Source organism: Rhinatrema bivittatum, chromosome 1, assembly GCF_901001135.1.
Source record: "Rhinatrema bivittatum chromosome 1, aRhiBiv1.1, whole genome shotgun sequence".
Classification (NCBI taxonomy): domain Eukaryota; kingdom Metazoa; phylum Chordata; class Amphibia; order Gymnophiona; family Rhinatrematidae; genus Rhinatrema; species Rhinatrema bivittatum.
Window position 1 is genome coordinate 75,199,402 of NC_042615.1, and position 27,360 is coordinate 75,226,761.

Below are 27,360 nucleotides of genomic sequence, written 5' to 3' on the forward strand. Positions count from 1 at the left end.
ATCCCCCCAAAAAGTAAAAAGCACAGACTGTCACAACTGATGCTTTCTAAGTGGCCTTATCTCTTCTCACCCACTCCACCATTCTTACAGGCATGGAGAATATGGCCCCAACTCTATTTCCTCCAGCTACTCAACAAACGTGAAAGTCCAGAATTCCCTTGGGCATGAAGGCTACCATGATGTATTTGTTATTAACCTACAAACATGGCTAGAAAGAGGACTGACAGCTAGCTAAATCTCTTGATTACAAGCCCTTTCAGCTTTTTTGACCATTGAGTATCTGTAAATATATATATATATATATATAACACACACACAAATCCCAACCATGAGAGATGGACCTTCATGAAGAACCAGAACATCTTTTATGGGAAAGAGTACAAGCAAGTGGGATCCTGCAGGAAAGACCAGATGTAGAAGAAATGTTTCTATAGACTGAATGCTGTCTTCCAAAATAACAGAATGTGCAAGACATCATCCAGAAGTGTCAAGACCTGTGATGCAAGGTCAAGAACAAACATGTTGGAATGCAAGATGAGGGTCCTGCCAGCCAGATAACCTTCATCCAACCTAAACAGATGGTCAATACACAATATCAAGGCCAGAAAACTTACAATATCAAGGCTGACAAGGTGAGAATATATGCCTTTCTATGTATTGGACTGACTCTAAGGATATCAACTTTGCTTTGTTTGACTACGCTTCAGCCTATCTCCAGACCCAGACCACCGCTACGCCTGACTACGCTACAGCCTATCTCCAGATCCAGACCTCCGCTACACCTGACTATACTACAGCCTATCTCCAGACCTCTACTACGCCTGTCTACTGCTATTGATTTCTCAGTGATCAGACCATTGCCTTGATTGACCAAACGCTATTGACTTCTCCGTGATCAGACCAATGCCTTGATTGACTAATGCTATTGACTTTCTCCGAAATCTGAACTCAGCATTGCTTGCCACGACCTTCACTTTGCCGCCGGCCCTGATCCAAGCCCGTTATTGACGTGTCTAGTCTACTCCCTGGACATGGACTTATTACGCTCTGGCCTACCTTTGCTCGAGCATCCCCAGCTAATCTCCATTCCATTGGCGCTTGAGTTCCAGGATAGGATTATGTCACCTATCGTCTGCTGTCTTTAGGCTGAACCAACCTATCTTGTTAACCAACCTGGAGGCCCACCTAAGTCCTGCCAGCCCCGGCACCAAAGGCTCAACCCCACCTCAGCCCAAGGGTCCACCTCCGATGCAACATTCTGTTAGTGAAAGGTGAACTATCTATTAACTCCTTGTCTCCCCATTGTGTGATGTTTGTAATGGTGCAGCTGACACAATAAGCTATAATATTGTTTGTGGCAGGGCTGAACTCACATCTCTGGCACTTTGAGGAGGTAAGACCTAAGTGATGCTTAGAGGGTGCTAGGTATAGAATTCCAAGCCAAATAAGCTGGAGCAAGACTGGGACAGCTGTAAGGGTAGATAAGTGGAGGTTTGAGGTTAGAAGACAGAACTGCATATCTAGCTACATGCATACCAGTATGTGGATGTAAGAATGAGTACAGTAGGGTGTCCTGAAAGGGGCTAGATTCTGGGAGGATATCGCACTTAGGATGCATAAGAAAATACACACATAATTTAAACTTAAATATAAAGCAAATGTTGCTTACCTGTAACAGGTGTTCTCACAGGACAGCAGGATGTTAGTCCTCACATAGGGGTGACATCACAGGATGGAGCCCAATCACGGAACACTTTTGTCAAAGTTTCTAGAACTCTGACTGGCCCCTACTGGGCATGCCCAGCATGGCACCAACCCTGCAGACAGCAGGGGTCCCCCTTCAGTCTTGTTTAAAAAGCTACAGGAAGTGCCAAAAAATAAAATAAGAAACGTAACGAACCCAACACCGTGGGCAAGGGGCGGGTTTCATGAGGACTAACATCCTGCTGACCTGTGAGAACACCTGTTACAGGTAAGAAAGATGTGCTTTCTCACAGGACAAGCAGGATGGTCGTCCTCACATATGGGTAAGTACCGAGCTGAGGATGTCTGAGTATGCACCAAATGTACTCAGGCGTGCAAGGCACTAGGACTGGGGTGAAATTTGGCCGAGGGCATCCTGAACCCTACCGGGTAGGTGGAAGGGTAATTCAAGTAGTGAATAGGTTATTGAAGGACAGATTGTCTGAAGATGGAATCTTGTCTTCCGGCCTTGTCCAAGCAATAGTCCCAAAAAAAGCCAGGGGAAGGACAGCACAGACAAGTAAGACACCAACGGTCAGGACACGATCACGGCAGCCTGCTGGCAGGCAAAAGAGACAGAGAACAACGAACCCACCTCCAATGACAGAACAGGAACACCCGGCACCTCAAATATAAGGGCAAGCACCAGGAGCAAGTGAGACTGAACAGTCGGCAACACAAAACCACAGTGTCACAAGAACAAGGCACATCTGGAGTCCAAGGTTGTGGGTGGGTGCTTAAGGCTTAGGTAAGTAAGTAAAATGTGCTTAAGGCTCTAAACAGAGTGTCTGAAAGGAGAGGGGTTTGGCTGCCGCTGGGCGCCTTGCAGGTTTTCCTGCTGCATGTATGGTCTTGCAAAGATTTTTTTTTTTCAAACGTGGCCTCTGAACGAGGCTTATTTCCTATCCATTCTTTTTGGGGCAATCGTGTGCTTTTTTCCACACTCCCCCATCCCTCTGCCTTTTCCTTAGCTGCTTTGTGCTCCTTGCTTGTTGCTTGCTGTTGCCACCGTATGAAAAGGGGGAATAGCAGCGACAGCATTCACTTTTATCAGCGCTGGTACCGCACTCCAGCGCACACTGCAGTCCGATGGCATCAGTCATGTGTTGGGCCGGGCACACGCGCTCACAAGGAGCCCGTGCCCGACACAGAAGACTGGCATGTAGGGGGAGGTGAGTGCTCCCACATCCCGTGGCATCGCCATTATAGGCGGGCCTGCTCGCACGGGGCGAGGGCCCTTGTATTATTTTCAGTAATTGCAGGAGGGAGGAGTATATTCATAAATGATAACACAAAATTGTTTTGAGTTGTTAGAATGGCGGTGGATTGTGAAGAAATGCAGAAGGACCTTGTGAGACTCAGACTGGGCTTCTAAATGGCAGATGGAAATTAATGTGGACAAGTACAAAGTAATGCATTTAGGGAAAAACTTCCCAATTACAAGTACACATTGCTGGGTTCCATGTTAGGCATCACAATCCAAGAAAAGGAACTTGGCAACAATGCCTTAATATCTTGTGCTCAGTGTGTAGCAGTGGTCAAAAAGGCAAATAGAATGTTAGTAATAGTTTGGGTAGAAATAAACAATAAAACTGAGAATATCAGTATAGATTTGTATAGATCCATGCTGGAACCGCTCTTTGAATATTATATACAGTTCTGGTTGCCCCATCTCATAAAAGACATAGCGGACACAGGAAAGGCACAGAGAAGGGTGACAAAAATGAGAAAGGGGATGAGAAAGCTCCCTTATGGAAAAAGGATAAACAAAATAGGGCTCTTTAATTTGGAAAAGAGATGACTGAAAGGAAATATGATTGAAATTTATAAAATCATGAGTGGAGTACAATGGGTAAATAGGAAACGGTTAAGTACCCATTCAAACAACACTAGAACTACTACTACTACTTAACATTTCTGAGCACTACATGATGAACGGAGTGCTGTACAAACAACACATAAATAAGACAGTCCCTGCTCAATCAAGCTTACAATCTAATAAGACAAACATACAAGGCAACAGACTTGGATCATTTCATAAAGTAAGACTATTGTTAAAAACGTTAATGAGGCTAAAAGCAGACAATCAAACCTAAGTTTTAAAACTAAACTCAAAAATATGGTTTAGAAAATCTATTTCAAGTACATGGTGCAGCCAGGTAGAAAGCACAGAGTCGGGAATTGGCAGTAGAGGAGAATGACATATAAGCCGATACAGTACAGTGCGCTCCAGCGGAGGGCACTGTTAGCCCGCGTTTGGACGAGCATTTTTGATGCGCCAGCTTTACCCCTTATTCAGTAAGGGGTCAAAAACGCGCACCCAACCCCCCTGAAACTAATAGCGCCTGCAACATGCAAATGCATGTTGATGGCCCTATTAGTTATTCCCGTGCGATTCAGTAAGTAAAATGTGCAGCCAAGCCGCACATTTTACTTTCAGAAATTAGAGCCTACCCAAAGGTAGGCGTTAATTTCTCTCAGCACTGGGAAACTGTACAGAAAAGCAGTAAAAACTGCATTTCTGTACATCCTCCGAATTAATATCATGGCGTTATTAAGTCATAGGTCACAAAAGTAAAAAATAATTTAACAATAAAAAATAAAAAATGTAAAATCAGCCCGCGGCTCGCGGGTTGAAAACTGGATGCTCAATTTTGCCTGCGTCCTGTTTCCGAACCCGTGGCTGTCAGTGGGTTTGAGAACCGACGCTGGCAAAATTGAGCGTCGGCTGTCAAACACGCTGATAGCTGCCGCTCTTGTCAAAAAAGAGGAGCTAGGGATACGCTAGTGTCCCTAGCGCCTCTTTTTACCACGGGTCCTCATTTAAATACTGAATCGCGCGCACAGGAACATAAGAATATAAGAAAATGCCATACTGGGTCAGACCAAGGGTCCATCAAGCCCAGCATCCTGTTTCCAACAGTGGCCAATCCAGGCCGTAAGAACCTGGCAAGTACCCAAAAACTAAGTCCATTCCATGTTACCATTGCTAATGGCAGTGGCTATTCTCTAAGTGAACCTAATAGCAGGTAATTGACTTCTCCTCCAAAAACGTATCCAATCCTTTTTTAAACACAGCTATACTAACTGCACTAACCACATCCTCTGGCAACAAATTCCAGAGTTTAATTGTGTGTTGAGTAAAAAAGAACTTTCTCTGATTAGTTTTAAATGTGCGCGCGCCGGGAGAGCGGGCGCTCGCCCGCTCTCCCGCAACTTTTACTGAATCGGCCTGATAGATAGGAGTGACTTGCCTGAGGAGTGGAGTGTATGAGGAGGGATGTAGAGAGAGATAAGGTAATAAGGAGCTGCAGAGTGAAGGCACTTGTAGGTGAGAAACAGGAGCTTTAAGTGTAAGCGAGAACAAATAGGGAGCCAATGCAATGACTTTAGAAGAGGTTCACTGGCAACCAGAAGATTTAAAACAAATCATAAGAAATATTTTTCACTCAGTGCACAAACAAGTTATGTAATGTATTGCTAGAGAGCATGATCAAGGCAACAAACATAACCCTAGATTCATTATTCCACTATAATTATAAAATATATAATTATAGCAGAATGATGAGCCATGAAAAAAAAAGGGGCAGGGGGGCGAAAGTGAGCAGGCAGTTGCATCGCGGCAGTGCATATTATCGCCTGCAGCGCTACAGGCCCCTAATTTACCTAAACCCTGCTCAAAGTCCTCCCCTTTCCCTAATTTACATTTTCAAACGGCAATAATGGCCCATCACAATTTGATGAATGACCTCCATAAGGTTCAAAAGAAGATTGGACAAGTTCCTGAAGGAAATGAACATAAACAGTTATTAGCCAGATAAGCTTGAAAAAAAAATCAGTGCTTATCACTAGGCATGTGAATCAAGAAATAGATCAATTATTGGGAATATGATGGGTACTTGTAATGCAGATTGTCTTACCCAGAATGGCATTTGTTATGCTCTTAGGAGGGAGGGGTGGAGTGGGAATCAATCACAGCTTTTTCGGTTACTGATTCATTCATGCCATGAAATAAACTAAATATATGCATTTGAAACCAAAGTCTTTTAGAATTTAAATGCTCATTCCCAAAGCCATATTAGGCTAATTAAGGTGTGGTAAACCCTGTTTATCATGTGCTAAATAGTTTAACATGGGGATAAAGCCAAGTATTTGAAATACCTTGCATTATTTTAGCCCAGGCTCTGTCCATATTTAAATAAGCCAATTAGCATGCATTTCAATCAGCTCATTGAAGTGCATGCTAATCAACATATTACTAATTAAAAACATGCAAAACAAATAATGTGGTTTGCCTACAAAATCACAAGTCACATTATTTGACATGAAATTAGCTACAACTCAAGAGTTCTAATTCACTAACCTTGGTAAAATGTTAATGCAAATTCTGATACTTCCAGAGACATGACATAAAAGGGCCACTCGGCCCCATTAAAAATACCTTTCTGGTCTCCATAGACCCCAGTCCCATTTACCTTCTCCATTGCCCTGCAAGTGGCTGAAGTGGTAAAACATTAAAAAAAAAAAAAAAGTTAAAGGGTTCATCTGTAGCCTCTGAGGCTGATTACTCATTACTCCCTAGTGATGTCACAGGGATCTGAAACATCCCCAGGATCTGAGCCTGGTAGTGGCCATGTTTCAAAATGGCACCATCTGGTCCTTTGCCCCAAGGGGAAAAATATTGCAGCTTAGTGAATACATCCCTTAGTTAAATGACCTTTCTTCCTATAACTATATGAAAAGTCAGTTTAAAAATGTTTTAAATTATAGTGAATAAACTTATCTTTCACTTTTGACTTTGAAACACTGATACTGAAAAAATGAAACTAGATAAATTATTCCAATAATTTATATGAAAAAAATTTCTACTTATCTACAGATATAAAGTAAATGAATGCAAATGCCTGGCAATTCATACTTTTATTGCATTGTAGAGTTTAGCAGTAGAATTTATGAAATGGTAACTAAAATCCTTTTGAATCCTAAGTATATGAAATATATAAAACTATAATTATTTACTTTAATTTAAATAGCTGAAAGCTGAATGGATTACAGTACTGAACAATGAGAGATTAAGAATGTGTGTCTGAGAGACAAGTAAACTCCCAGGTTTCTAGTTCTGTCTCTCCCACTGATTCTTTGTGACCTTGCCTAAGTCTCTTTGCTCCCTTGTACTTCAATTCACTCACCTGTAATTGAGTAATAATGATTACAGTTTCTTCTCTTTCATACCATACAGGATGTCATGCAGTTTTTGAGCTACCATGCATCCAACCCACAGCTGGATTCATATACATTATTGTTTCCATAGTGCAATAAATGTAAAGTACATTTGAATTGTTTTGATGAAAGACACTATTAAAATGCAAATTATTATATTATCGTCGTCATTTCCTTCCCCTATATGAACATTATTGCAATATTAAATGTCACATTAAATTTAGTGAATTTTACTTACAGTTATATGAAAGCGAGTCTATATAAATGAATGGAATTAAAACACGTAACTTATTAATTTTATACAGCACTGTTTTTGACCTTCCCTAAATTCTGAATTTGATGTGTACATGTTAAAGCATAATATGCACAATGTGACTGGCCTCATTAGGAGATAGTAAATTATTAAGGGTTCCATAATTATAACCCATGTTAGCAAATTTTAACATACACTTGCTAAAAATGTTAATGTGCATCCTCAGACATTATTTAACATGGGTTACACAAATGTTTTAGCAATATAACTGAAAAGTAGTCTCAAAAGCACAGATATATTATTACTATGCATGATAAATCAAAAAGTATAGGGTCTTCATGCTATATCTACCTGATAGCTAAAAAGCACATAGATGCTATGCAAATTAGCATACACACAGCTATCATACAGTTTTCTTTTCTATGTGGTCCTCTTTTTATTGTGGTTAAACCCTCTGAACCTGTGTAAAACAAAGCCTGGCACATGACGCTGTTTATCATTGTTGAACGCATCGTCAGGAGCATATCTGACCCCAAGAAAAGAAGTGAAAGAAGAGAGTAGCCAACTAGGAAAGGAAAATCCAAATAAAAAGCAAAGGCCTCAGATGTCTGCTAAAAAGACAGAGGATAGGGTAAGTGCAGAGTATTTGGAGCAAGGAGGTGATGGAATTATCCTGAAGGCTGTGCCATTCACACCCAGGATAACTGACCCATACCCTCATACAACATCTAGTCAGAAGAGTCTTGGAGAAAGTTTGGGATCAAAAGAAGCCTTGGCCAGCCACAATATATCCATGCCATTGATTCCAGATAAGGAAATGTACCATGCCTGATTCCAGAAAGCACTTGCACTTGATCACCATATGCAAGTACCCTGTAATATTGGGACCAAGTCAGGTCTTAGTCCTACTAGTACTTTGTGTTAACAATGTAAAGATAATGGGGTTGGAGAATTGCAGTCTAGCTGAGGCTGCAACATCAGAAAAAACACAATTTAGGAGGGCCTAAGAGCTCTGAGAAATGAGCTCTGCAATGAAACCAAAATAATTGTTGTTGTCAAAGAAGTCCTTATCAGTCAGACCACAGTTTTGGGTTAAGACTCAGAATGCATACACTGGTTTTGGACTGATGAACCACACCAAGGACAGCAATGACCATCTGATTATGCCTTTCTACAAAAACTTGTGGAATGATCCTTTATTCGAGACAGTAAAACCATTATACCTTATACATAGTACAGCAGTCTTTATGAACTAATTGTCATGTGTTATTCTTTGGTTTGAAAAGTCATTTTCTTTGCATCAATAATGTGGATTTATGGAGGCAAATCTATAATATGTGTTGGTATATATATATATTTTTTTTTTTACAAAGAGAAGTACAGCAAGATGTGTTACAGCTAAAGGTCTTGTGGGTACACATTTACAGTGCCATCTCTTCTACATCACCATCTTCTTTCAGCTACAGTGTTTGCTGGTATCTTAATTCTTTTCAAAGCATTTGTGGTCCAAGGCAACTGTTCATTAATAAAGCTTTAGCAAGCAGACACTAAATAGTGCATGGAGGAGAGCACATTACATTATTTTCCATGTTCTAGGAAAGCCAAATTTACATTGGATATTCCTTCACACTAATAACACGTATATGCTAACATCTTCTGGGACCTATTTAGCATGCATGCTAGGGCCCTGCTGGTAGATTTTAAAACCCCTTTCACAACAAAGCCAGGAGATATATGCGTGACTCGGGGGCGTGGGTGGGACATGGGTAGGGCTTGGGCGGGCTGAGTCTGTAAATGAAGTCAGCACATTAGTAGTTACGTGCACAAGCACATGCCAGGATCCCCTACCATGTAACTTTACTTCTGTAATGGATGGTTTGTAAGTCATGAAACAAAAAAAATAAGCTAGTCAGTGGGATTTTAAGGGTCATGGTAATAGGGTAAAAGGGGGGCAAGTTATCTAGGTGGATTAGGAAGTCCTGTCCTTTACTGGGGCAAACTGGGAGCGAACTGGGAAAAAGAGCTATTGCATCGGTGCGCGTAGCTACTAAAATCCCCCCCAATTAACACGTGAGGTGGCATTTGTGCGCATATGCACGTGTCAGTATAAATGGTGCATGCACGTAGGTGGTATAGCTGATTTTATAATATGTGTGCATATGTTATAAAATCACCGCGTCCAGATGCCTGCACTGGCAAACTTGCACACATGTGCACCCACGCACAGGTCTTAGAATTTACCTCTTAGTCCATAGTACACTTGAGGGCTGGATTTTGCCATGTTTCATCTAAAATCAGTAACTATTAGCATAATGCAAGCAATGCTTTCCAAAACCCCCAAATCACTATTTCTATTCATCAGTTAAATAGTAAATTGTTTAATCACTGAAAATGTCTTAAGACACTCAGAAATTCCTTCAAACATCTAGATAAAACAGTTTTCATAACAAAATATCAAATTGCACATAAATAGCTCCAAATTCAGCAAAATGTGTATTTTGTCCTAAATTCACCACTACTCAAATCAACATACAAGAGAGAGAAATATTATATTTAATTATATTTTCAAACATAAAAGCAAAGTACTGAAAGTTCCATATATTCAAAAGTGCAATTACCCGTTACTATGGGAAACTGTATGAAATCTGACTATTGGTGGTTCCATTGGGAATTCCAGCAGAACAGAATTAAAATATTTTATCAATGGAAGAAGCAGCATTTTTTTCTGGTGGTACATGATGGTACTAAGTGCCAGCAGTTTTCTTTTTTCCCTTGTGCACCATCTTCTGGAAAATGAGTGGAGGAGAGGGACTGGTTTAGGGAGAAGAGTAGCTATTCTCTGTGCTATTCTACATGTTCCAGTCTCATTCCTCCCTTCTTGATTTCTGCAGGCTGCTACCAAGAAGGAGAAGGGGTGGAGGAGCAGGAAGCTGAGGGCTGGTCTCTGCAGAGCACTGGCCCATGCAATTGGAACATCAGCCCTGAATGCCAGGACCAGGGACAATACAGAACAGCACCAGAACTTGGTAATTGTCCATAGTATTAATAGTATCGTTAATATTATTACTACTATACTATTAATAGTATTAACCATTCTGTAAGCTGTAATTGTAATTACAGTTATTAACACTAGTATGTGTTTTTCTTCATTTTCTCCTTTTAACCACTTTATGCAGTATTTTGGCAGCACAGCACATTTTTTGACATGACAATGAAGTTTACTGACTCTAAATCTGAGGAAAGCACCAGTAGAGGAGGAGAAGAAAGAGAGAAAAGCATTAGTGGTGCCTCACTCTTTCAACCTTCTTCCCCCTTTAGTGCTTTTTCTATGCCATGATAGTTGAAGAGGAGGCATCAGTAGTTCAAAATGCTGCTCTCTTATGCCTCCTGATGGAGAGAAGGAAGATAATGAACTCCGTAGCCAGTTGCAGGGGCCAACATTGGGGGGGGGGGGGGGGGGGGGGAGGAAGACACTGTGTATTTGCCCCACTTTCTCCCCCACCCCTCCCCTATGGATAGTCCTGCATCTGAGTACTAGAACTTTTCTTTCTAGAAAAAAAGGCAGTGGGAAGAACTATAAGTAAGATTGGAAAGGTGTACTCAGTCTACACAAAATTTCCCAAAATGTTCTTTACCTCCATCACTTACCTTCCCCCCCCCCCGCCCCCCCACTACCTAATCATCTTCTTCCCCCTCCTGTCTCTGCTCCACTAATCCCTATCATACGTCCTTCATGTGAGCTGTCAGGAACTTGGAGCCTTCATCAACCCCACAGATCTGGTCTTCTTGCTGAAATTATCATTGCCAACTCCTCTTAGGTTCTGCTTCTCACATCTCAAATTTTGGCAAAATGTGCTTGACAATTTCTCTACTGATATTAGGATACAGACAGACAGGCAAATATCCAATAAGGTGTTCTTATGTTTTCCTTCAGTGAAAAACAACTAAAAATGTACTCTACCCTTCATTTTTAGGGTTTAAAAATGTAGTACAAGAAATAAACATTAGTAGACATCTTATTCAAAATGTCACTGAGACAATCCAGAGTTATAATCCGAACCCAGAATGTTTGACTGATTTTCATTCCTTACATAATATAACTATGGTAGTGCAGATGGGGATTTTCCAATAGTTCCATTAAATTACATTTGTTTTTATTTAATTATTCAAATTTAATTTGTCAACAAACCAAAAAAATACCATAGCAATGTACAATAAAAACATATACAGTGATTTAAACACTAGAAATAATCAATCTAAATTGAAATTACAAAAAGTAGATAAATTAACATCAGATCACGAATAATATACATTCAACTAACTTTACCAAGTAAAAAATATACTAACATAGCAATGTAAATAATGAATGCAAATAATGACCCTAAATGTTTAATTAATAATCTGATAAGGCATTCCCATGCTTCTAACTGATTCATCAATTGAAAAAAAACTATCTTCAGATACAGGTACTTCAGATAAATGGATCCTAACAGCCTATCACCTAGCACTGCATGCATTTCTCCCCTGAAAGTATGAATGCATGTTAAAGTACGTATGTATATTTGTAAAGCAGGAACACACATACTTTCACTGCCCATTTCATAAAAATACATGCATATATTTTACATGCATAATCATTGTAACAATGCATATGTAATAACCCAGAATTAAATGTGGAGTCAGGTATTTTATAAAGAACTTCCCTTCCAAAATACTTACAAGTAGCACATTTAAGACTAATCGGAGAAAATTCTTTTTCACTCAACGCACAATAAATCTCTGGAATTTGTTGCCAGAGGATGTGGTTAGTGCAGTTAGTGTAGCTGGGTTCAAAAAAGGTTTGGATAAGTTCTTGGAAGAGAAGTCCATTAACTGCTATTAATCAAGTTTACTTAGGGAATAGTCACTGCTATTAATTGCATCAGTAGCATGGGATCTTCTAGGTGTTTGGGTAATTGCCAGGTTCTTGTGGCCTGGTTTGGCCTCTGTTGGAAACAGGATGCTGGGCTTGATGGACCCTTGGTCTGACCCAGCATGGCAATTTCTTATGTTCTTATGTTCTTATGTGTGCATACTTGGAATCACCTGTTCAATGATACCTCCAATAGTTCAACCAGAACTTTACCAGCTCACCTAGAGCCTACAGCACTTTACCTGAACCAGTTCATCCAGAGCTCCAAGCAAAACACTACAGAGAAAGGTCTAGTGTGATTTCAATTGTGTGAGTCAATTAGCAGGGGTAAAAGTGTATGGACAAATTTGATAATGTAAGTGTGTATACCGCTTTCAAAGTAGCTACTTTTGCATGTAGTTCCAAATTCTGACCTGGAACACCCATAAAGTGTCCCTTTACTTTCCTAATATTTAACCGTGATAAGGCAAGTATGTGCATACTCTCAAGATTTATAAAATAGGATATATATATACCTACATGATACTAATGCACGCATGTGCTAATTTTATGCGCTCAACCCCTGTGTATCTCTTTGAAAATTATCTCTAAACAGCTTAGAATTCTGGAAGGAAAGTGCTGATCGACACATTCCATTAGGTATCTGGGTGCTGACTCATGTAAAATTTTAAAAATCAGTTATATGATCTTAAATTTATTCCTGAACTCAATTTGGAGCCAATACAATGTATACAGTGCTGGAGAGACAAGGATCCATGGGCACAGGCCTAATAGCAGCTGAGGAGCAGCATTCTGGTTTACCTGTAACTTTACTAAGTGCTTTTTTCATAAACCAATCAGAAAGGAACTTCAATAATCTGAGCACATAAGTGTAGATGTGTGACTTTTTTTTTTTTTTAGAACTTCTTAATTGACATAGCTCATACGATTGAGAAAAAAACTTGATTTTGCAATGGATGCTTTGTGAAGGATCATAGAATGATCAGTCTATTCTAGGGCTCCTAAAATATAGGACTGCTCACTTCTCGGAAGTATCACCTCTTCCAAAACTAGAACAATGTGCAGCATACCTCCTCAGGAGTATTGAAATATTATAAAGAGCTTACAGTTAAGTCAAATGATTTCAATTAAACTGGATTAAATGTATACAGATATATCTCTTGAATATTTACTGTCTAAATCCTGTAAGAGAGACCTTTTTTCAGCAGGTGACGATAATTCGCTATCCCTTCAGTATCATTATGACATTCTTTAAGCTGCTAACCTACAATGGACCTGAAATCCTCTAAGTGCAATATGAGCAAGAGTTACAAATTGCCTCCCATTTCTGATTCTGGCAAGTCATATTGGCTATTTTGTCAAAAATGATATCATATAGGCTATAGAATCGATTAGCCGAGATTCAGTTTTAGGAATATTTACAGCAAAACATATTCAGCAACTTCTGCTCTTTAAAACATATTAGAGGCCTTGCACATCAGCAATGGCAGCTCTGACTGTGATCTCAAAATGCCCTTTAGGAAGTAAAAATCTTTTTTTTTTTTTTTGCTGAATATCTCCTAGATATCACATTTTCAGAAAGCTATTATCCATTTTAGGTCAGATATTCTCTCTCCATCCTTCTGCAGAAGTCAAATCAAATTGGATGAATCAGCTCATATATGAATGAATCAAATACCTTCCACTCTTCTCAACAGATTTTTTTTTAAAAGCTCCTGGGAATATCAATTTAGTAGCAACAATAAAATCCTAATTTTTTGGCTGGGTCCTATATCATAGAATTCCCTGCCTTTCTCTCACAGTCGGAAATGTTCATAGCAGCATTCAGACGCACATGTGCGCGCATTCATCGGCCCGTGCCCAGGGATGCATCCATTTTATAACATGTGCACTTGTATATACGTTTATGTTATGAAATAGCCTTGCCACACACACACATGTGCACTCAATTTTAAATAGACGCATGCATATGCTCGCAAACCTGAGTTCATTCCTAGTTCAATCAATTAAGGGATAGGACTTCCATCCCTCCCCTAATTTACTAGTATCCCTCCCCCCCCCTCCCCCCCGTTAGCCACTACCCGTAAAACCCTGCTGAGCTGTCTATGATTTTTTGTTTTATTACTTACATGTCATCATCCATAGCAGAAGTACAGTTACGCAGCAGGGGACTCCGGTACACACCATTGCACGTAAATATGTGCATGCAAATTTTTTCTGTCAATCCCGGAATGCCCATGCCCTGTCCAGATCATTTCTATGCCCCACACTTTTGAAACTTTTTATTTCTGCGCATAGTGGTATGGTATGTACACATGCATCCCAGTGGCTTTTAAATTGTGACCTGCGGGTGTGTATGTATATATATATTTTCTTCACAGTTATCGATACTCCCTAATGTCATTTAAGGTTGGTGGGGAGGGAGAGGGACAGAGTAGAATCAATGACAGCTGCTTCTAATACTGAAACATTGATTTCTCAATCACATTTTTAAATGACACAAGATAAAGATTACTACAGAAATTGTTTCCTGAAAAATTTGCACCAAGGTGAATATTAAACTAGATATCCCTTTTGCAAACAAAATATTGTTGTCTTTTCTATTTTGCTGTCTTACATCTGAGATCAAACATGCCTGCTGTATTAATCTTTATTATCTTAGATTTCTTATATTACTCTTCATCTCTTTTTTCACTGTAAATTTCATGGAGGTAGGCTTTTTATGTTACATTTAAATTATGTATGTTTTTTTATTGTAAACCTCCTTGAACTAAAAGCAATAGGTGATGGTTAGACATTTTTTTAAATAAAATAAAAAAAATTGAAGAGAATGATGGTGGAAGAAATTTGTATTTATTTATTTATGTATCTGTTAATGTTAGCTCAATATATAAGATAGGTGCATACATACCGGTACCATGTTTAGAAGCTTTTAAGTCAGGGCCAAATTATCATAAAAATTGAATTTGAGACACAGAATAATGCTTTCTTCTACTTTATACTTCTTATGTCTGCCTATGACTTTATAAATGCAAGTTTCTCCACTGGAAACTAGGAATGCACATTTGTTTTGTTCTGCTCCAATACGTCACATAAATACATGTATATGTACATAAAATTATATCCTTGCAGATAAAATAGATTTTATGCCTATATGGATCTATAGACCAATTTTAGGTACAAGTAGCAAAATAAAACAAAATTGAAAAATGTAAGGGAATAGCAAAAAGCAAGAAAAATAAAACAAAACAAATGCAGTTTTTCCCATACACATCCCTTTTGGAAACTGCAAGAGATTTAGCTCCTATATTATGGATAAGATTCACTAAGGGGTATATTTTAAAAGCCCTGCGCACCAGCGCACCTATTTTGCATAGGCCGCCGACGCACGTAAGTCTCGGGGCTTCGTAAAAGGGTGGAAGGGGGCGTGTCCGGGGGCGTGTCAGCAGGCCGGGGGTGTATCCGTGGGTAAGTCCGGGGTCACGGGGCGGTCCAGGGCGGGTCCGGGGGCGTGGCGATGGTTCGGGGGCGGGCCGGGAGGGCAGTCTCGAGTTCCCTGGCACTGCGGCCTGTGCCAGGGGATGCCGAGGCAGCACGCGCAAGTTACGCCTGCCTCAAGCAGGCGTAACTTGCACAACAAAGGTAGGGGGGGATTTAGGTAGGGCTGGGGGGTGGGTTAGATAGGGGAAGGGAGGGGAAGGTGGGGAGACGCGGAAGGAAAGTTCCCCTCCGAGGCCGCTCTGATTTCGGAGCGGCCTCGGCACGTGCAGGCTGCCGATTTTGCACCGACCCCAGATTTTATAAGATACGCGCAGCTACGCGCATATCTTATAAAATCCGGCATGCTTTTGTTTGCGCCGGTTGCACGAACAAAAGTACGAACGCGCGTACTTTTTTAAGATCTACCTCTAAGGAAGTAATCTTCAAAGGAGCTACACATGTAAAAAGTAGCATATATTGTAGCAACCTTTGGAAAATTACCTCCCACGTTTTTCTTCCTACAGACACAGAATGGCTAAAAAAACAAACCCTATTGGAATCAGAAAAACATGTATATTAGGTTCTTAAAAATAGCATTCAAATAAGATTTATTTTTTAATTCCGCCTTTGTAAATAAGAATTGCTGCTAGAAATTTACACTTTCTACAATGCCTTAAAAGGATTTAGTATCATGCCAATTTCAGTCATTTTTAGATTCCTCTGACAAAGCATAACATTTAAACACTTACCTTTGAAGAAACAGTCTTCATTATGGACAATAGCAACCTTTTGTTTTTTCAGGCAAGCAGCTCGATGTAATTCACAGTGGTTATTATAGAATTCTCCATCAGAGCCACACACAGGTTTGTAATGTGGTTTACAGTGTTCCATACACACACACTCAGCTTGTCCCATCTCCTTGTTAACAACACAGTGTCGACCTAAACCACAATATTTATTCTCACAGGATCCAAAGTGGCTATCCGGAATAAGGTATCCTAAAGTAAAAGACAAGAGAAAGAATGATTTTTATAATAAATATACATGTAAGGACAATGCAATAAAGTTTATGTAACTGTTATATAGACAGAACCTTTCCTAAATTAAAGATTGATATTTTAGAGTGGCAAATATTCCTTTCAAAACCTTCCAGAGAAACAGCTGTGCATTCATAAAGAATTTATTATTTAGTTGTGTTTGATAGTCTGATTTTCTTCAATATAATTCAAAACAGATTAAAAATATTAATAAAAATGCATACAAAACAAAACGTAATAAAAACATTAACATTTCACATTTGCTATTACATTTCCTGAACTTTTCTACTATATGGGGCAGATTTTAAAAGGGTTCCGTGCGTAACTCTTTTAAACCCGTCCTGCGCGCGCCGAGCCTATTTTGCATAGGCTCGGCAACGCGCGCAAGCCCCGGGTCGCGCGTATGTCCCGGGGCTTGAAAAAAAGGGGTGGGGCGTGGCCAGAGGCCTCCGAAGGCCTGCTAGGCCGAGGGATCGCTTGCCGGCACTCGGCCGGCAGGTGCAACTTAAATAATAAAGGTGGGGGGGATTTTGGGTAGGGCTGGGGGGCGGGTTACATAGGGGAAGGGAGGGGAAGGTGGGGGGGCCGGAGGGAACAGGGAAAGCCATCGGGACTCCCCTAGGGCTCGGCGCGCGCAAGGTGCACAAGTGTGCACCCCCTTGCATACGCCGACCCTGGATTTTATAACATGCGCGCGGATGCACGCACATGTTATAAAATCGGGCATAGATTTGTGCGCGCCAGGTTGCGCGAACAAATCTACACCTGCGCATAGGTTTGAAAATTTGGCCCTATATTTCTTTCATATTGTAAAGTACAAGAAAGTGAATCCTTTTATAATGCATAATGACAACTGAAACATTTATAGGTGAATTTTAAAAACCCTTGTCCAAACCTTTTTATACCCAGTTACGCTAACAGCTTTTACATTTCCTCTGGCAATGAAATGCAGAGTTTAACTATGAGTTGAGTAAAAAATATTATGGGGTGTTTTTCTATATGAAGGATAAAACAAACCCAAACAGGCCTCTCTGACCCCTATCTACCCTTCTTTTCTGCCACATTTTAATCAAGGGCCCTGACCTGCCAAAGTGGGATCCCCTTGATCCCACTGACCCCTACTCTCCCCTCTGATCTCCACTTCTGGGAAAAAAAAAAGTAATTAGGCCTGGGCCCTCCAGCACTGACCCCCTGTCCAGAAGCTTCCATTTCCACTTCCACCCCCACTTGCCCTCTTCCTGAGTTCTTCTCTAATCCTAAAGAGCAAGAGCGAAGACCAATACCTCCCACCCCAGGTCCAGAACTTTAAAAACGATGCCAACCTCTTGGAAGATGGCGCTAAAGTGATGTAACTTTAGTGCCTTCCTCTGGTGCAGCTGGTACCATTTTGTACAGCCATACCACAAAATGGTCATGGTGCTTAGTCAGTATTTATTGATCTAAAGCTTAGTCCTAAGGTACATTTTGTTACTGTCAAGTTGAAATCTGATTTTACTGCTATTCAAATGCACTGTACACTTTAGATTGTAAAGTTGGAAATTACTTTAGCTCATATTCTACTGTACTGAACCCCACTTTGGGTGAATTTCATATTCAAAAAGGCTGGTAATAAGTTCAAATAAATGATAATCACAAGAAAATCAGTCTGATGTGCTACAGTAACAATTCTATCTGAATCCCATCACTTGCACATAAATGAAAAACTCAGCTCACAGCTGAGGACATATTTTGATTTTCAAACTCTAACTGCACAAACAATCGTAACTCATCCCAGTTATCAAAGGGCTTTATTTTATTATGTAAAGATCCTACCAGATTCTACCAGAAGGATTATTCCATTGTTATGGGGGGATAGTAATTAGTGTAGGTATGTAGCTCCCCATGTGGGAGATGAATGGAAAATGATATCCTCCCATGCTATAAGGTGTACTGATCATGGCTGATTATGGATGTTACTACTGTACACTGCTTAGAAAAGTGATCTATACATTTGAAAAATAAATCATTTTTGGGGGGTGGAATTTTTAGTTGGCCCTTCCAGGGACAGCATGCACATGGCTATTTCCTGGGATTTATTTATTTTTAAGGATGAAGGCCTCTGGGGTCTCTAGGATTTCAAACAGGGTTCGGAAAGGGGACAGATAACTTTTATCTTTTGAGGGACTATGTCTGAAAACATTATTAAATGTTGTGTTTCCTAAGATATGAGTTTTTCTACCCTCATCTCATATTTTTGGATTCCCTTTTTGAAACATTTTTTGCTAGCATGACTGAGCTCTGACCCAGAGGCTCACTAAATTTAAATTAAAGATGTGCTGTTTCTCAGCCAGAGAACATGAGTGGACTTTGAGTAGTTCTGGAAAGGAGTTGGTTTTCATCCATTCTTGGATGAAGGAGTGAAGGTGAAACAAGTATTTTGAATCTATTCTTAAGTTCATAATTATCTCAAGGAGAGTGAGTAGAAAAGGAGTATGAAAGGTGCTTATCAAGTATTGTGAGGAGTAACAAGAGGAAGGAAGAAGAACTTCAGGAGAGGTAGGGGTAATTTGAATTTTATCTGTATGGACTATGACTAAATGGAAGACAAAGAACTATCCTCTTTCAAATGGAAGTGAGCTTACAAACTGCCCTGACTGATTGCAAAAGAAAAGTAGACAAGGTACCTATCAAGTATCACGAAAAGCTGGATGAAAGATTGGAAAAAAGAAGCACTACTGGAGAGGTAGGAAAAAGTGAGACTCTCTCTATGGACTATGACTAGAATTACTAAAAAGACTATATCCTATCAATTGGGAGGGAGCTTACAAACTATCCTAAAACTGATTGACAGAGGAATTGAACTTATTAATTGAAATTGAACTAACACGTCAAAATATATTGATTACAAGGGCTATTTCTCATTAGAGCCTTAACACTAATAAAGGGGGGGGGGGGAAGAGAGAAAGAGAGAGAGGGAGAGAGGGAGAGAGAAAGAAACCTTTGTAGAGGTTGGTTTACTATTTATACCACTGTAAGAGGGGACATTAGTAACTTGGGGTGAGGGTTGGGGGAGTGGGGTAGATTTTGGGAGGCAGTTTTACATACACAGTCAGAGGTATGAACATGCAGAGTTGACCTCAGTGAATATTTTCTGTCATTTGGAGTTCTGAAAGTTAAAAGGAGTTGATTTGTACAATGTACTCTCTGCAATCAGCTAGGTAGATAGTGCATCAAGCTAAGTAGAGAGAACATGGTACAAATCTATTCTTCTTTCACCTTCCATCACTCCAAATCACATTAAATTTTCACTGTTGGTAACAGTGCTGTTCGTACGTAGGCCTGTGCATGTAAAATTGCCCCCCAGAGCCCACCCCACTCCTCCACAAACCTCACCCCGAGTTACTAGTGCCCCCTCTCACAGTGGTATAAATAGTTAACTGTTGTATGAGCCACTACAGAGTCCACTCCAATTAAGGATCAGACTGGGAGGGAACTTCCCTTACCCTCTGTCTAACCTTCTTTCCACTTTCCCTCTTCTCCCCACCCCCTAAACCTAACTTACCTTTCACAATTGTTTTTATTTTCTTACTTTCTGCTCCTCAGGAGCAGAAAGTAAGAAAAGGGCACGTGGCCGGGCCCTTTTGAAAATGGGCACGTGGCCGGGCCCTTTTGAAAATGTACGCACTGTATGCAGGGCCTGGCCACACACATAAGTAGTGATTTTTACATGCGCCTGGCTTTTAAAATCCAGCCTTAAATATTCAACTGATACAGCAGAGTTTGCTCAATAGGGATGTGCATTCGTTTAGAATGAATTAGGAAATTTCAACAAAATTGCCTAATTCGTCGGGATTCGGGAGATCCGAATCCCAAAACTGATTTTTCTCAAAATTCGGGAAAAATTTGGTTTCGGGTTAGCAAGGGGAAAGGGGCACATTTATTAAAAAAAAAAAACAAAAAAAACCCCAACCCTTCAAATGTACTTAATTACAACCCCCACCACCATCCCGATCCCCCCCTCCTCCAAGACTTACTGAAAGCCCCGGTAGTCCAGCAGGGGTCCCGGGAGCAATTTTCTGCTCTCAGGCCATCGGGCCTGCCAGGAATCAAAATGGCACCGGTGGCCCTTTGTCCTTACCATGTGACAGGGGCTACCGGTGCCATTGCTCAGCCCCTGTCACATGGTAGGAGCAATGGACGGCCAGTGCCATCTTAGAAAATGGCGCAGGCCATCCATTGTTCCTTCCATGTGACAGGGGCCGATCAATGGCACCGGTAGCCCCTGTCACATGGTAAGGGCAAAGTGCCACCGGCGCCATTTTGATTAGTGGCAACCGATGGCCTGAGAGCAGAAAATCACTCCCAGGACCCCTGCTGGACTACCGGGGCTTTCAGTAAGTCTTTGGGGGGGGGGGGGTGTAATTAAGTACATTTGAAGGGTTGTGGTGGTTTTTTTTTTTTTCAGTTTCCGGGTTCGGGGAGTGGACTGAAATGGTCCACCCCAAACCCAAAAACGAACTGAAAAAAAAAAATTGTGCACATCCCTATTGCTCAATAAAAACAATCATTTTCACCCCTTTTGTCCCATCTGAAAATCTAAGAATAAGAATATTGCTTCTCCTATTAAGATCGAAATGGTTCTCAGAATCTTTTTGCAGTATACCAATATTTTAATTTTCTGTTTCATCCAAAAAGTGAATTTTAAAAGTTGGATGAGAGCCATAATCAAAAGATGGGCATGAATCTAGCACATGTGCATGTCCACTTGATGTTATAAGCTGCCCCTATGCATGCACAAGTACCGATGAGCGAATATCTCACATTGGGGAAAAAAGGGGCAGAATATGGACAGGACATGAATGACCTGGAGCAGGGCCAAGAGATAAGAGCACAAGTACTTATGCGCCGCTGGTCGCATCCAGATATATTTCAGTACAGTTATTTCTACTATGGATAAGGTGTTTAAGTCTTAATAAAACTATTCCAAGACATCTATGAAGTGTTTGAAGATTCTGGGGCCAGTGCAGGCTAAAGAACCAAGGGGGTTTGAAGAACCTAGCTCTAGACTGAATAAACTGGTGGACAAACTGGTGCAATTGTTCATGCAAGTCTGTTATAAAATTCCCTCACTTGCACATCCTAAAGCTGACATATGCTATTGTGCAAGCACAAACTTAAAATTAGGGGCACCCAAACACATGCTAGGGTTATTTTATAACATGCAGACTATATGTGTGCAGGATATAAAATTCCCATGTATCTGGCCATTCATCTATATACACATGTATATGTGTGTGCCCATTTTAAATTTACTGTCATTCCAGCTAATTTTAAAAGGAACTTGATTGTGCCCATCAACTTGCGTATCAGCGCACGAGCAGAGCTTTGCTGCAATTTTATATCATGCACACAAGTACACACGTATCATTTAAAATCCCCCTGCCACATGTATGTGTGCATGTGATCTTAAGAGGCAGCTTGAGTAAATGGCTCGCGCGTATTTCTGCTAGGAGTTTAGCAGCTTTTGCGTGCGTATGCAGGCAGATTTTTTTAACATGCTCACATGAGGGAAATAGTTTTTCAAATTAGTCCACCAGTTTGTCCAGTTATATTGAGGTCATCAAGACCGCTCTGGTGCTTCATCTTGTAAGCCCCCACTTGACCCAAATCTTCACAATATGCTGAAAGCCCTAAAACTGGAGATCTCCAGTTACTCGAATAACATGCGGACGCGCACCAGGGTCACAAATTTGGAGTTATGCACGTAAGCCTTGGCCCTGCCCCGGAATGCCCATGCTCCACCCCTTTTCTGCCCCCTTGTTCTTGACGTATGTAGGCGCATACTTCAAGTTTTCTTAAGATCTGTGGCCTGCATATGCACATATGTGGCTGTTTTTGCACAAGCAACGTTTTAAAAATCTACCTCATTGTGTTTTACTTCCCCTTGACTTGATTCATGTGCATCTGAAATGTTGAAAGTTGTGCTGTGAGATTTCCTAACTCAGCTTTAACTTCATATGAAGTATCACAATTAGATTGCAACATTTTCTTAATACATTTCAACTCACTCAGCAGACAGATGAAGGAGCCATCCGTTTGCCAGGCAGCATCTTTTCCGGAGCTGAAGTCTTTAAACTCCAAAACAAAAATAAAGAGCCTTCTTTCATTTTAACTTTAGTGCTTGACATGCCAATACATTTTACCAAAGACTTGAAAAGGGTTCAAAGCAAGTTTATGGTGCTGGAACTTTCTGGCAGGTTTTCCAGAATCCTGAGCACTAGACAGCCATATGTTAATAGGATCACTGGCATATCCTAGTCTTTTGTATTTTCAAGTCTATGTGGGAGTAAACCAGAATGTATGTATAGACTAGTGGTTATGGGACAGACTGAGAACCAGAGAAGCACTTGCATTCCTTGTGACCTTAAGCAAGTAACTTTACTCTCCATTGCCTCAGGTATAGGACTTAGACCTAGATTTATCATTTTGCTATAAATATAGCAAAAATAGCACCAGTGATTAAAAAAAAAAAAAAAAAAGGGCGTGGTTATGGTAATTTTTAAGATGCTGTAATGCATACCGTTTTATTGCAGTGTGTGTTAAATTTTTCACACCTGTGATATTTTCACATTGCAAGCTGAGAAGTGCCCAGCCAGGCTTGTGAGAGAGAGAGAGAAAGATTCTTTATATGGCTCTCATATAAGTAAACTATACCACCGTAGGAGGGTCGACTAGTAATTTGGGGTGAGGTTTTGGTGGTGGCCTAGGTTTTGGGGGCAGTTTTACTTGCACAGTCAGAGGTGCGAACAGCACCTGAGACTTGATGTGATTTGGAGTGAGGAAAGGTACACAAAGATGAGATTTGTACAATGTACTCTCGACCTAGTTTGATGCACTCTCTACCTAGCTGCTATCAATTAGGTCGAGAGTACAAGGTACAAATCTCACCATGTTTTAAGATGGTGCGGGCCATCCATTGCTCCTACCATGTGACAGGGGTCAACCAATGGCACCAGTAGCCCCTGTCACATGGTAAGGGCAAAGGGCCACCAGCGCCATTTTGATTATTTATTTATTTATTTTTATATACCAACATTTGATCAGAGATATTACTGGCAGCCGACGGCTCGAGAGGTGGAGATCACTCCCAGGACCCCCACTGGACCACCAGGGACTTTTAGTAAGTCTTGGGGGGATTATAGTTAAATAATTTGAAGGGTTGGGGGTGGGGGTTTGTTTTTTTGTTTTTTTCCCGAAATAGAAACGAAAAAAGTTTTCGGGTTCAGGGAGTGGACCAAAATGGCCCACCCCGGACCCGAAAATGAAACACCAACGAAAAAACAATGTGTGCACATCCCTAATAAATATTATTGCTCATCCCCCAAGTGCAGCTTTGGAACTTAGATTACTAATGCTATCCATGGAGTGAGACGGGAAAGATTTTATAGAAGTTGTGTGTAGCAAGGGTTCATTTTGTTTTCTTCTATGTGCCCCTGGGTGCCAGCTGGATCCACCCTGCCCAGGAGTTACAAATAGAAATGTAGATAGATCAATAAACTGAAATAATAAAAAGTACATGCAGTATTTACATAGAAAATATAAAACAATATTGTGTCTTTTTCTTTAAAAATTGACTATGGACCATCAAATACCAAGAAATATAAGAAATATAGCAGTTTTTGCAAGGCAGTCTTTGGGCTAAATTGCTTCAATCATACCTTAATAGAGTACAGCCAAGTTGTTATATTGAAAGAGATTTGTAAAGCACATTAAATAGAGCTTGTAAGTATCCAAACTGCTATCACAGGTTGCAGATATATAAGCACAGAACAGACTTTGATTAAAAATTTCTATATCTATGTATGAATGTAAGGAAAAGATAAAATATAAGGTATTGTATAAGATGCCTATACCTCAGAGCATGTAATTGCACAAACAGCCTACCATTCAGAGTAAAATACTGAAGATTAGTTTATCCATAGAAAGGAGGATGAAATCCAAAAGATTAAAAAGAGGATCAGCAGCTCAAATTTTAGAAACTCATTTCTGCTGGTACTGCTCATGGGGAGGGCAATTTTCAAAAGCCATTTACCTGTGTAAAAGGTTATTTAGCCAGGTAAAATGGTTATTTGAAAATTGCTCTCCATGTAAAATGTGTATTTATTTCACCCATGTTATTGAGGATATATTACCAGGGTGGGATTAGGCTGGAGTGGTGGTAGTGGTGGTGGGGGGGGGAACAAGAACACACATAATAGCTTTCTCTTTCAAAATGATATGCTGTTTTGAAAAAGTACCTGCAAAAAAGCTGGTGCAAATCTCTCCAGGTACATTTACCTGGGGCAGTTCTCAAAGGGGAATGTATGCTCATACTTTTCCTTTGAGAACTGGTGCAAACATCCTCAGGGAGAAGGATCCATGGAGTTTGTACCTGCCTGAGGAGTTTTGAAAAATTTGCCCCTTAAGAGGGCAATTTTCAAAATTATGCACATAGTTACAAATCCACCCACTCACAAAAGGGAAATTATGCATGCACATTTCCCTTTGAAAATGTCCTATGGAAAAAGCATCCTCATAGATTTGCACTGCTTTTTCTACAGAAACTATTTCCCTGAAAAACAATGCATGTCATTTTGAAAATGCAAAACAACATGCTTTGTTACCTCCCCTGACCTAACCCCACCTCTGAGCCTGCCTAAACTTGTCACAGGTTAAAGTATACACATTGTTGATCCCCACATATATTTTTACTCATGTACAGGGTGAGAAAATTTACCCAGGCAAATACCCATATATCCAGGCAAATGGCTTTTGAAAATTGCCCTCCTAGAGGACAATCTTCAAAGCCATTTATGCAGGTAAATTGCAATTTCAATGTGTAAACTGATTGTCTGAAAATTGCCTTCCTTCCATACAGCTAAAAAGACATGTGAAGCTTCAGGGCAAATACTGATTTATGTTTACTTGTTCATTTATTGATTATGTATGTTTGCCATTTCAAACTTATGTTTACTTCCTGGAGAAGCCTTTATTGTTTAAGTTTAAAACAATAACTGTCATTTTTCATATTTGTTTACAATGTTTGTAATGTACTTCGAGCCAAGATTAATTTTAGATGTTTTGAAGAATATGAATGAATACAGTAAATCAACTTTAAGCAGTAAGAATGCACATTTGTTTTACTTGAAAGAGTAAAATGAGACAAATGAGTCCATTCTGGGTTTGTTCCAAATGGAACGTACCAAAAATGTACTCATTCTGAGAAATCCAAAAATTATTCTGATTTTTGCCTTAGTAAATAATGAGTGATTGCAAATAATGTGTGCTATTTACCAGCTCATCTGACCCTACTACAGCCTCCTGACAGGCTCCCTGTGGCCACCCCAAGACAGAAAGAGGCAAGAGTGAGCCCCATTCAACCTGCCCCACCAATTCAGATTTCAAAATAGCACTGGTGTCAGGTCTGGCAACTACCAAGCTGATTTATGGCATAAAACAACTTAGCACCTGCCAGCCCTGAGACTCATGTCAATTTCACATCACAACTGATGGAGCAGGAACAATTCGGGTTTGCTTATGCCCCTTTTCTATCTTGGAAACCCCCAATGGGATGTTAGGGTTTGTGGACCCTTGGCCTGAGGTGGTGTTGGCACAACCTGTGGAGGGTGAGCTCCACAGGTTCCCACCATGGAAAGGCGAGGCCGGATGGGAAGCAGAGGCAGACAGGAGCTTCACCAGTACCAGCACACATACCCTGCAGGTTGACCCGTTGAGTGCTGGGGCTGGCTAGTCTCAAGCGGTCCTCTGTGTGGCTGGTCCCGGGAGAGCAGCCAGAGGATGACGATGTTGGGTCTTGGGCCCGAGATGGATAATGCAGGAGGCAATTAGGCGGAGGAGAGGTCCAGTCCAATCTGAGGTCAGAGGCAGGCAGAAACAAGCAGAGGTCAGGTTTGGTCAAAGATCAAACCCAAGCAGCAAGATGTGAAGGTCAGGTCTGGTCCGAGGTCAAAGGCAGGCAGCAAGAGGCAAAGGTTAGGTCTGGTCCGAGGTCAAAGGCAACGTCATCACAACGGTGGGGTCCAGACCGGAGCCCCAGGGGAGACTCTGAGGAGCCGGAGCTGGTGAAGAGGGGCCAATGGCTGTCAACCAGAAGTGGAGAGAAGGCTGCTGAAACTGGGAGGCTGAAGCAGGGACTTCTGAAGAAGTAAGCTCCGAAGTAGGAAATGCTGAGCCTGAACCTCCAAAGCAGGAACGCTGAAGCAGGAACCTCCGAAGCAGGTACTAAGGAACTCATTGCCAAGTCAGATAGCTGGAGCTAGAGGTGGTCCTTTTATAGGACGTCATCACAATGGGCCTTCCTGATTTCCCACTGCTGGTCCTTTAAAAGGAGCCAAAGTGGCACGCGCACACCCTAGGGAGGGTCAGGGTGGGAGCGGCAGTCGGCGGCATCTCGGCCGCCACACAATCTGTGGGAGGCCCGGTCCAGAGATGGACTGCGGTGGCAGCGGCTGCCGGCTGCTGCGAGGGCGCCGGGAGCAGGGGATGGCGAGAAGCGGCGAGTGAGTATTGCCGGCCGAGGGTTGCCGTTGCTTGTGAGCGTAACAAGGGGTAAGTAGGACTGAGGTTGTGGGTTTTTGGGAGCAGGGAGATGTGTTCCTTTTTATTTGTTTTACTTTTGGGAGGGGGGGTTGTCTTTTAAATCTAATGGTTATTTTGGTTCAGCAAATGAACTAAAA

At 41.0% G+C, this 27,360-nt stretch overlaps 1 protein-coding gene across 1 annotated transcript in view; it reads right to left on the bottom strand.

The window, feature by feature from the left end:
* Positions 1 to 27,360, bottom strand: part of FSTL5 (follistatin like 5) — a 1,290,346-nt gene that overhangs the window by 759,479 nt on the left and 503,507 nt on the right. Inside the window, 1 exon segment of the mRNA XM_029618151.1 lies at positions 16,358 to 16,606. Within this exon segment, the coding sequence (XP_029474011.1) occupies positions 16,358 to 16,606 (249 nt within the window).